General features: G+C 46.6%; 1 protein-coding gene across 1 annotated transcript; it reads left to right on the forward strand.

Moving 5' to 3' along the window:
• The first annotated feature begins 4,088 nt into the window (after positions 1-4,088).
• Positions 4,089-11,672, forward strand: LOC142741601 (uncharacterized). The gene is made up of 6 exons (XM_075850965.1): positions 4,089-4,253; positions 4,523-4,665; positions 4,898-5,060; positions 10,532-10,587; positions 11,020-11,106; positions 11,325-11,672. Exons 1-6 carry the CDS (start codon positions 4,223-4,225, stop codon positions 11,445-11,447), a joined length of 603 nt encoding a protein of 200 aa, XP_075707080.1. The 5' UTR covers positions 4,089-4,222; the 3' UTR covers positions 11,448-11,672.
• Positions 11,673-12,319: the final 647 nt, after the last annotated feature.

Consider the following 12,319-nt stretch of genomic DNA (forward strand, 5'->3'; position numbering starts at 1 on the left):
CTGTGCCCGGTCAACCCCTTTAATGCATGGTCCTGGGCCTTGGTGTCTAAATTTGTGTGTTTCTATAAGGGCTGGAAATGGCTGCAGAAGCGATCGGCAAAGATGTCTCATCAGGAGAAGTCGCCATAACGGTCTGCGTCAGATGGAGAAGAAAAGAAAACGGCTCCCATCAGAGAAGACGTCACTGGATCTATAGGGGATCTCCTCTCCTGACATGTCTGTTGCAGGTAATCCTTGTATTCTACATATCTCTGTGTACCCAGAGATAATAGACAAATGCGTGTTATCATTCCCATTGTGAGGAGGATGTGTCCTTACACAGTGTGATACTGTCAGCGATGGTTGGAGACAGTCAGGATGTAGGGACACAACCCTTTGACAAGGGGAATCGTAACACCCAATTGTCAATGCTCACACAAAAAGGTGTTGTTCACTATAGACAGTGCAGAGCAGCGGTGGGGAAGGGGGGCCCAAGTTTGTGAAACAGCCCAGGGCCTATGGTCTACTTAATCCGCCACTGCCGGCCATTCAGCTCCTTTCTACGAGTGAAGCGGTGCGATACTTTGCGCCGCTTGCGTCATTGAAAGGCGCTGAATGACAGGGAAGCGTTCAACCCCAGGAGACCTGCGCAGAAAAGAGCGGGTCTCCTTTGCTGCCGGACGGCGTGGGAACGGGATTAAGGGGAGTTTGAATAGTTTGTTATTTTATCGTAATAATAAAGTGTGTGGCATTATCTACAGGGGGGGGCTTTACCTATGGGGGGGGGGCTTTATCTACCAGAGGGGCTTTATCTACCAGAGGGGCTATATACTGGGGTGGGCTATATGTGGCGCACTATATACAGGGTTGGACTATATCTACAGGGCAGCTATATACAGGGGTGGGCTATCTGTGGAGCACTATATACAGGGGTGGGCTATATCTGCAGGGAGCTATATACAGGGTTGGGCTATACGTGGAGCACTATATACAGGGGTCGGCTATATCTACAGGGGGGCTATATACAGGGGTGGGCTATCTTTAAAGCACTATAGGGGGAGCTATATGTGGGACACTATATAAGGGTGGGCTATATGGGGGTACTATCTACAGGGGGCACTGTGTGTGTGTGGGACATGGTGTATGGTGCTATTATAATTAGAGGTGCAGTGTATGGCGCTATTATATTTAGGGACATAGTGTGTGGTATAATGAGAACTTTATCTTTGTTTATAGGTGTAGAAATGTTGGAAAAGTGAGAAGACGAAGACAAACTGCAGAAATGGGCTGTGACCGGGAGAAGTCATCATAGAGGTCTGGACCGGATGGAGAAAAAGAACTAGAATCTGAGACTTCACCGGTGAGTCACTTAATGTAAATGTTTATTCTGCCTCTAATCAGCACTGTAGTCACTGGATGATCTGCAGCGAGATGATGGGTGGTATGATTATGATATGATTTATTTTTGTGAAACAGCAACTCCCAGCCTCCTCACCATTGTTCGGGCCATGCTGGGAGCTGGAAACAATTTAGTGTGAACCTGTACGTCAGGGGTTGCACTAAATTGAGCTGTGTTTGTGCAGGTGCTGTATTTATGTACTGAGCTTGGTTCTGGTGCTGTATTTATGTACTGAGCTTGGTTCTGGGGCTGTATTTATGTACTGAGCTTTGTTCTGGGGCTGTATTTATGTACTGAGCTTGGTTCTGGGGCTGTACTTATGTACTGAGCTTGGTTCTGGGGCTGTATTTATGTACTGAGCTTGGTTCTGGGGCTGTATTTATTTACTGAGCTTGGTTCTGGGGCTGTACTTATGTACTAAGCTTGGTTCTGGGGCTGTATTTATGTACTGAGCTTGGTTCTGGGGCTGTACTTATGTACTGAGCTTGGTTCTGGGGCTGTATTTATGTACTGAGCATGGTTCTGGGGCTGTATTTACGTACTGAGCTTGGTTCTGGGGCTGTATTTATGTACTGAGCTTGGTTCTGGGGCTGTATTTATGTACTGAGCTTGGTTCTGGGGCTGTATTTATGTACTGAACACTATTCTGGTGTTGTGTATAGAACTATATTGCTTGTAAAATGTGCAAATGTTTTTATGCTCGAGTTACATAAAAAGAAATGTGGAAAAGTAATGACACGTCGATTGGTAGAGAAAACAAACATGGCGAGGGGGAAGGAGATGTCGGGAAAGAGGTTGGGGGGGGGCGCCAAACTGAATCTTTGCCCCGGGTGCTGGAGAACCTAGCTAAGACTCTGCATACCGCCATGCCCAATCTACACAGAATATTTCCAAATATAAAAGTATTCCGCCCGGAAAAACCCCCAAAACGCCACTTTTTATTCAAATTTGCAGAAATCCTGCCCCATTGATATATAAATTTGCATTGTTCTATAGAGTTATCTCCCTCCTGAATAATAGTAAGTGGTAAAATGAATACATTATATTATAATATAACGCCTATGATGTGACGATGAAGCAACGCTGCAACTGTAACTGTAATCTACAGCGGCTCCTGAAATACCAAAATGGGGAAACGTGATTGGCCGTAATACATCAATAACAATTTATCTGATATTTATAATTGACTTCTACAAGATAACTTTATTTCTGATCTAATAGTTTTTCCAGCTCTGGTCAATGTCAAGGCCCCATTGTGACATCATCAGCTGGGTTGTTGTGTCATTGTGACATCATCAGCTGGGTTGTGACATCATCAGCTGGGTGCCTATCAAAGGACAGGTAAAATGAAAACTGATCACTTTCTCTGATTTCGGATAGAAGGAGGAGAAGGCTACTGCGTTTGTAAGCGACAAATATTTATATACTACTTTTCTGAACAACATATATATCACCAATATGTTGAGCCCAGGCTTGGCTGTTCTGCCATGTCTCTGGGCAGCGTGGACCTTCATCGGTATTATTACCACTTACACCATGACTATGGCTGAAGGTCATTATGAGACACCATTGATGAGCATCAGGTAAGAGACTCTTTATAGACAATGTAGAGACACAATAAAGACGGAATGTTAATAGTAACAAGAATTCTGGGTCATGAGGTTCTAGATTAGAAAAACTTTATTTTAGACCCTTTTGTATATAACTCCAGGGAATTCATGGGAGTGGGTTTAATGTAAGGAACTTAGGATAAAAAAAATTATTTCATGTTAAAGGGATATTCCCATCATAGAAGGTTAGAGTATCTGACCAGGATATGCCATCACATTCTGATTGGTGGGGGTCTGACTTCTGGGACCCCTGTCAATCCAGAGAATGAAGGGAACCAAGGTCCCTTTGGTCTTGACCCTGTACAGTGACACTCCCGGCCACCCGCTGTGCAGGGAATTACAATGGGGCTGTGTTAGCGTTCCCTGCACAGCGGGTGGTGAGGAGCGCGGCTGTGCAGGGAAAAGCTTATCTAGTAATGTGGCCCTTTATTCTAAGGATTGTTAGGGGTTCTGGCAGTTGCCCCCCCCCCCCCCCATGAGTCAGTAAGTGATTACATATCCCAGCAATATGGGATCTCTTACTTTAGTGGAAAAAACTCTTTAAGTAACAACTCAGGTGTAAGGAGGTATATACTGTATACTTACTGTATGTGTGTATGTGACAAGGAGGAGGAATGTGCTGCAGTGTATGTGATGTAAGGGGGTGCGTTGTTCTGTGGGCATTACTGTGGCATGATTGGTGAAAGAAGTGTATCCCGATCATGTCTCTGTAGCCGGATAATAGTAGGTGATATCTGCCCAGTGTAAAGAGGGTGGTCGTTCTGTTTGCATTTGGTTGGCAGCCAAATCAGAGAGGAGCTGTGCCATATGGGAGGTAAAGTGAGACCCCGGCTACATAACCACTGCTGCCGTCCAGTACCAGCTTCTCCATGACTTGAGTCGTCACTTTTTATGATTTGACAGCACTGACTGGGATATCGTCCTGGGGAAAGTGATGTAGAAAGTGATTCCAGCTCATAAAGGGTCAATTCTGATAATAACCTGATATTACGGAATCATGATGGAATAACCAGAGCTTCGCTATAATGTATCCAGCACTTATTCCAGCAGTGGCCAAATTAAGATTCATTTCTTGGTCACTTAGTAACATGGAGGAATTGCTAGAACTCCGGCAGTGAAGTCACTTGTGTTACTGAGAGCTCTAGTCACCTGCACGGAGCTCTACTAATGTTACATATGGATTTTATCTCTTCTCAGCGACACTGGAGCGAAGATCCCAGAGTCCATAGTGCTGATGATAGTGACCACCGTCTCTAACCTACTAAGTAAGTGCCTTATATTTATATCTGGGATAGAGCTCAATATAAGTCCTATATCCGTCTCTGGGAAAGATGAGAAACAACCAACATGGCCGCTATGACAGCTCCAACAGAGGTTGTTACCCAACTTTCCCAGACTCCTGAATGGTGAATCTGCCTAGTTATTGGGTGATACGACCCGTGAACATGTTATTATATTCACATTTATATAACATATCAGTATTGTGTGCAGTACATGTAACATCTATGGGCTGATGTCTTGTTCTGTATTTCAGAAGTCGCCATCATGTACGTAATGTACAGACTAATAGAGATCAGAGCGGCTGAGAGACAAATCTGTGGCGCCATCTTCCGGAAACTGCTGCTGGCGCTCGGATGGACGGCCTGTGTAGGGAACTTGATAGCCATATATTTACAGGTTGGTGTATATAGTGTTAACCAGGATCCTACAATGTGGAGTAAGGGCCCTTCAGGGTGCCGGGCCCTCAGCTGCTCATCTATGACCCCTGACCAAGGAGCACTGCAGGGACTGTGTATAACCTGACAATGGAAGGTGTCCAGGATAATCTAATAATATGGGGGACATGTGTGCTGTATGATGACATGTAATCCATGATGGGACGTGTAATATATTTTGTGTTTCCTTCTAGGAATCCTGTGTGAGAAATTATATTGGCTTTGCAGCAATGTTATGTACCGGACTCTACAGTATCTGCCTGGCAGGACCTCTGTACACGGCATCCAGGAACGTCCGCTGTGTACGCTGTACGAAAGCTGCCCTGTCCGTACTGATGTTTCTGGCCTTCCTGAGCAGTATCCTTTCCAAGTCACCACGTTATCATTTATAGCGAGCAGCATCTTTATTGTAATGATAGATCTCCTTATTCCTGTGCCCCGTCATCATCACTACAGATAACAGCAATGTGGGTGATGAGTAGAGATGACGTCACCAGCGCTGCCAACCCTGGACTTCTCCTGGGGACATGACCACCAGCACCCACAGCTGAAGCAAATAAAGGGACATATTGAATATTCTTTTTCTGGGCACATTACAAGTGGGCATTGGGGAAGTTCTGTCTCCATAAAGTGACCCATAATATTAACCCCTACCTCTCCTGCTAACTTCTAATGGAGCCGCCATTATGTGGAAGAAATAGTTATTATATTTCAGCTTATGCATCACAGAAGGGACTATAAACAGCACTGAGGTATAATGAGGGGCTTTGTGGCTCATGCCTCAGTGGCTGTTTAGTGGCAGGACCCCTCCTCTATGTCATTACATCATCGTCTGCCGCGCTCCTTACAGCTTAGATTATCCACTTACATGTGACACATATAAAGTCCATGCAGCAACCACGAGGAGGAAGAGCTTCCCAGGAGGATGGGAGCAGTAGTGAAGTGCACGGTGTATGGCCTGAGGTATCTGTAGGAATCTCTACCTCTCCTCCCTCGCTCCTTCTCGGGCTGGCACAGTGACAGGGGGGCTGCACTATGGATGATGGTGGTGATAGTCTTTTCCCCCGTAGCAACTCCCGTGATGGTGGTAGTAGTATGTGTGCGCCTGGCAAGGTGGTATGTGGGGTGCCCTTGATGTTATGCAGTGCAGGGACCAGACGACACAGGAGATTTGAATAACTCACGTTTACTGAAGAACTTTATACAGTCTTCCAAAATGGAGGCACGTTATCTTCTGTCCACTTCAACAGTTGAGGGGAAGAAGGGACCAGTGGGTGACCAATGAGGGTTTCAATTGTCCAGCTAGATCTAGAAATCATTCACTTTTCCAGCAGCGTGTGTAATAAATGAACTCACTTTTCTCAGTGATGAGGGTTGTAGTTGAGTGACTTGATAGACACTTCTTATATTAATTGTGGCGTGCGGCAGAACCGGTAACAGCGCCAGCAGGAGTTCTGAGGCCCAATATTATATAGACTTCTCCTCAGAAACAGACAGACAGCTTTTCAGCTAAATAATACTTGCTGTGGTGATGATAGAGATGATATGCTGGTTACAATCTCCTTACTGTTCCTCCTCTTGCATTGGGCTGCAGGTGCTGAGACCTGTTGCCAGTTGAAAGGATTGTATTAATCTGCTGTGTCAGAGCAGCTAGCAGACATGTCTGTCTCCTCACAGACACGACCCGACTCCCCTGTGTAGACTGTGAGACTGAGTCAGAGTGAGGCTCTAGGGCTGTAGCCAGGCTCCACCCCCTTTTCAAACAATGCTAGATGTACAATGCACCCTCTAGTGGCTCCCCACTGATACCTTCATCCTTCTCTTCAGCTGGTGAACAGCACACTGTGTGAAAAATAATAAAGACATGTAAAACACATACAATCAGGGCTGCCATCAGGAATTTCTGGGCCCCATATTGCCAATGAGTCTGGGCCCCCGCCCCCCTCGTTATTAGGAGGGGGTGTGAAATGTAAAGGGGCGGGAGGTAGGGCACATTAAAAAGAAAACTCTTTGGAGGAGCAGGGCAGAGACAGGAGGTGGGTGTCGGAGGGCAAAGGGGAGAAACTAAGTGCCAGGGCTGGGAGAACTGAAGGTAGCAGTGGTAGCCAGGGGGGAGACGCAACCTCACAGGGGCTCTGTGGAGTGACAAGGAAGAGACAAGAGACAGCGGCTCTGTGGGGGGCAAAAAGGGAAAGTGAGTGTGTGTGTGTGTGTGTGTGTGTGTGTGTGTGTGTGTGTGTGTGTGTGTATGTAGAATCTGTCAGGGTGTAGGAGGGCAATATAAACAAAAATCATTGCACTGAAGCCCTATACACAGCAGAGTCACTCACCAAAATGTAGTCCCTAAGATCTCCCACCGCCACGGGCATGTCTGGATGATGCTTTTGCATTCTCTTCACACGCTGCACACACGTTATCTGTGTGTAGCGCTATCTACAGGGGGCTGTGTGTGGCGCTATCTGCAGGGGTGGGTGAGGCGCTATCTACAGGGGGGGTGTGTGGCGCTATCTACAGGGTGGGTGTGGCGCTATCTACATGGGATTGTGTGGCGCTATCTACATGGGATTGTGTGGTGCTATCTACAGGGGGCAGTGTGTGATTCTATCTACAGGGGAGTGTGTGTGTGGCGCTATCTACAGGGGGTATGTTCGGCGCTAACTACAGGGAAGTGTTTGGCACTCTCTACAGGGGATTCCAGTCCAGGAGGAGACCCTGACCTCACTGTCCATATATGGACAGTGACCTCAGGGGCTACCTCTAGGAGAGGAATCCCCGACCAGAGTGTCGGCAACTCTCTGGCCGGGGATTCCGCTCCTGGATGGGTGAATGGAAGAGCAGGAAGCTGATACTTTCCTGCTCTGCCATAGTATACAATTGTATCTGCATCCTGTGGACGCAGATACAATTGAATATGGCAGTGGCTGAGACACGTCTGGGACAGTAATTTGCCGGGACTGCCTCTTTAGATTCAGGACAGTCCCTGCAAATTCAGGACTGTTGCTAACTATGCCTCCGGTATAAGCTTTCTCCCCCTACCCAGGTATACTCTCTCCTTCCTCTACCCCTCCCCATGTATAATTTCTCCCCTCCCTTCAGATATCATCACTTTTCACCCAATTATTACCCCCCCCCCCCATTGTATAATGCCTCCTCCAGTGGAGGGATGTCACGATACCAGAATTTGGACTTCGGTACCGATGCTTTGTGTAGTATTGCGATTTCGATAACAAAGCGATACTTTGCCAACAGTAATAAAAAAACAAAACAGTTCTTCCATTTCTTATGTGAGGCGCGAGGTGTGATGGTAAATTTAACCTCCATGTGCCTCACATTAATAGTAATTAACCCCATCATGTTCCTCAATTATAAAGGGTTAATGTGTAAGGTACATGATGGGGTGAATTACTGTTAATGTGAGGCACATGGAGGTTCAAAATTCATAATACCTCGGGCCTCACATTAATAAGTGAAAGAAGTTTTTATTTTATTTTTTACAGCGTACACATCATAAATGATGCAAAAAAATTGTTGTGCAGGTTATTACGGCCGTGCCAATACTGAATGTGTGTATATTATGTATTGAGACTTATTTTAATGTGTTTTGTAAAAAAAGTGTATGTGTATTTTTTTAAAATTTAACATTACTTTATGTTTTTACTTTCTTTTTGAAACTTTAATGTACTGGCATATATCTATATACTGATAGTACACAGGCATATATCTATACCCTTGCCCCATTATCATCTCCCTGCCCCCATTATCATCTCCCTGCCCCATTATCATCTCCCTGCCCCCATTATCATCTCCCTGCCCCCATTATCATCTCCCTGCCCCCATTATCATCTCCCTGCCCCATTATCATCTCCCTGCCCCCATTATCATCTCCGTGCCCCATTATCATCTCCCTGCCCCATTATCATCTCCCTGTCCCATTATCATCTCCCTGCCCCATCATCTCCCTGCCCCCATTATCATCTCCCTGCCCCCATTATCATCTAACTCTACCCCCATTATCATCTCCCTGCCCCCATTATCATCTAACTCTACCCCCATTATCATCTCCCTGCCCCCATTATCATCTATCTGCCCCCATTATCATCTCCCTGCCCCATTATCATCTCCCTGCCCCATTATCATCTCCCTGCCCCCATTATCATCTCCCTGTCCCATTATCATCTCCCTGCCCCATTATCATCTCCCTGCCCCCATTATCATCTCCCTGCCCCATTATCATCTCCCTGCCCCCATTATCATCTCCCTGCCCCCATTATCATCTCCCTGCCCCATTATCATCTCCCTGCCCCATTATCATCTCCCTGCCCCCATTATCATCTCCCTGCCCCCATTATCATCTCCCTGCCCCCATTATCATCTCCCTGCCCCCATTATCATCTAACTCTACCCCCATTATCATCTCCCTGCCCCCATTATCATCTAACTCTACCCCCATTATCATCTCCCTGCCCCCATTATCATCTCCCTGCCCCCATTATCATCTCCCTGCCCCCATTATCATCTCCCTGCCCCCATTATCATCTCCCTGTCCCATTATCATCTCCCTGCCCCATTATCATCTCCCTGCCCCCATTATCATCTCCCTGCCCCCATTATCATCTCCCTGCCCCCATTATCATCTCCCTGCCCCATTATCATCTCCCTGCCCCCATTATCATCTCCCTGCCCCCATTATCATCTATCTGCCCCCATTATCATCTCCCTGCCCCCATAATCATCTCCCTGCCCCATTATCATCTCCCTGCCCCCATTATCATCTCCCTGCCCCCATATCATCTCCCTGCCCCCATTATCATCTCCCTGCCCCCATTATCATCTCCCTGCCCCCATTATCATCTCCCTGCCCCCATTATCATCTCCCTGCCCCCATTATCATCTCCCTGCCCCATTATCATCTCCCTGCCCCCATTATCATCTCCCTGCCCCCATTATCATCTCCCTGCCCCCATTATCATCTCCCTGTCCCCATTATCATCTCCCTGCCCCCATTATCATCTCCCGGCCCCATTATCATCTCCCTGCCCCCATTATCATCTCCCTGCCCCCATTATCTTCCCCACGTCTGTATTAGTTTACACTGCAGCATAGATTGTATCACTCAGCTCCACGACGGCTCTTTTCTCCTGTCCTGTGTAAACAGAGGGAGAAGACAGGTTTATTGTCACATGTTACACAGGACGGGAGATAAGAGCCGTAGAGCTGATACAATCCTATGCTGCAGCGTTAACATAATACAGAAGTGGGTAAGATATTTACTTTCTATGGGGGCAGGAGGAGATCTTTTCAGGAGGCTCCGGGCAGCAGCAGCCGGACACAGACATAACTTAGTACTCACTGTGTCTGAAGAAGAAGGCGACGACTGCTGCTGCTGCTGCTGGATGTATCCTCCGAGGCTGAGCTCATAACTCCCGCTGCTGTGATGTCTCCACCCCTTGTCTCCTCTCCTCACGCTGTCACGCTGTTGTGGAGGAGGAGGGGCGGGCACATCTCCCTCTCTAGCGGGCCCTTACGGTTTTATATTCTGATGTAAGGAACGGGCCCCTGCTTCGTGATGGGACCTGTTCCTTTCACCGAAATGAAATCGTAAGAGTCACACTGCCGTGAGAATATTAATTCCAGCGGCAGAGTGCGGGCCCCTTTTTTTAAAATTTATGCCCGGGCCCCTCACTGCAGTACCCCCAGTCCCCCCCTGATGGCGGCCCTGCATACAATGCATGACATACAAATAACAGGGAACCAGAAGGGTATCTTCTGGGATGCTGCATCCATTTTACAGGTGTGCGGTTATTTTCCTATATACATCCTCCTTGCAGAGTTGGCATGTAAAATGGCTATGTATGCCCTCTGTACCAGCGATCACTGTATACAGGTATGTGTGTTTTACCAATCAGGATCAAGTTCTTCATAGTTCTATACAGCCATTTCTTATATATATCTTATTCTGGGAAAGCCGGGTGTCAACAATACGACTGCCATGAAAACGCCCTTAACAGGGGGGTGACGCCAGTTTTCTTGACGTTTTGGGTGATCTGCTGAGTTCTGCAGTAATATGGAAGCGGAGGACGTATCACTGCTATTCATGAGGATGTAGAACCTGGATGACAACTATTAGCGCTGTCATGGCGGACATATAGGTTGTTACTCTGCTTTTCCAGACACAGATACAACTAAGAAGCAGCTGTATAGAATATAATATATACAATCCCGGGGCCCCCGGTCCCAGTAATAATTTCTCACTACATGGAAGGGTAAGAAGAACAGAAAAGACAATGTCAAATGTATTTTCTTTCCCTTTTTTCAGTCTGCAAAAACGTCCCTAACAATCCTGGAATGGCTGGTGTTATTCAGCTCCTGTATAAGTCAAATCCTGCTGTATCGGGATTTCCAGGTCAGTATATGAGATCAGATCTATTCTACATATTCACACTGCTCCCTCCTTATTTCTTACACATTTGGCGGAGGAGGGGACTGTGGCGCTCTCAGCTGTCGGACCCTCTCTCTTCTGTTGTCCGCTCAGTCCTCCCCTCTCCAGTGACTGTTATATGTCGGGGAATCTCAGGGAATAGGAATGGATATAACGTGTCCTGTTCTTCTTTCTCTTGTCAGGTTCTAACAATAAAATTCAGGAAGAGCCTAAAGGAGGACTGGATAATCCTGAGGGACGACCTGGAGGAAACATCACCCAGCAATGAAGAAAAGGAGCCAGACCCTGAGAAAATGGGGCCCTAGGCTGTATTACAGTGTTAGGACCCTTCGTCTGAACTCCAGCGCAGCTTTACAGAGACGTAACCTGAGGTTCCTGGACCCCAATGTAAAACCAGTAACATGACCCCAAACTATCATGTGGCAGTTATAGCACTGGTCTCCTCATATGGGGCAGAGAACATTTGGGCCCCTCAAGCTCCAGGGCCCTGGTGCGACCACAACCTCTGCATCCATTATAGTTACGCTGCTGAAGATTTATTATATTTGTATATAATATTTTATACATAAAACTTTATTTTCATAAAAATTTTATATATAAAGATTTACTTTTTTACTTGTTTTGTCCTTTTTACTAAACAACAATATATTCTGCTGCACTGCACATAGAAAGACGACCATGTAGTGTAAGAATACCGCCCGACAGTCCCGTATTACACAGGGTTGTACCATGAAATGGAACGCAAAGGGGTGGAGCTTATACATTCATTATGCATCCAAAATGGGTGTATTTGGTATGTTTTATGGGCACTGCTGGGTGAACCGGAGGTAGGGTCTAAATGTTCCACAAATGGAGATTAAAATGTTGGGAGGTAAAGTGGGATGACAAGGGGTGGAGCAGGGATATGGGTATTGAGATTTGACTACTTAAAAAGGGTTAGAAAAAATGAGGAGAAAGAAAGGATTAAAGGGGTTGCTCATGAAGATAACCCCTTTTTATATGTCTTATTAGGGCATATAGACGTCATAGAGGGGGTGACCCCTCTCAGCACCCATCTCTAAGAGCCAGGCTAGAGAGCCGCTAACACACAGCAACTCTGGCAGACTGGAGACATCCATGTGGAGGTGGGTGCTGCTGTGGTGGGCAATAGATACGACACTGCGGTTGGTTTAACGGT

This window comes from Rhinoderma darwinii, chromosome 2 (genome assembly GCF_050947455.1).
Source record: "Rhinoderma darwinii isolate aRhiDar2 chromosome 2, aRhiDar2.hap1, whole genome shotgun sequence".
NCBI classification, from domain to species: Eukaryota; Metazoa; Chordata; class Amphibia; order Anura; family Rhinodermatidae; genus Rhinoderma; species Rhinoderma darwinii.

Excerpts from the sequence above, each read along its gene's own strand:
- LOC142741601 (XM_075850965.1), top strand. The coding sequence starts at position 4,223 with ATGATAGTGACCACCGTCTCTAACCTACTAA. Across the intron at positions 5,061-10,531 it reads GTTTCTGGCCTTCCTGAGCA|AGTTGGCATGTAAAATGGCT; the intron begins GTATCCTTTCCA and ends TCCTCCTTGCAG. Across the intron at positions 11,107-11,324 it reads TGCTGTATCGGGATTTCCAG|GTTCTAACAATAAAATTCAG; the intron begins GTCAGTATATGA and ends TTCTCTTGTCAG.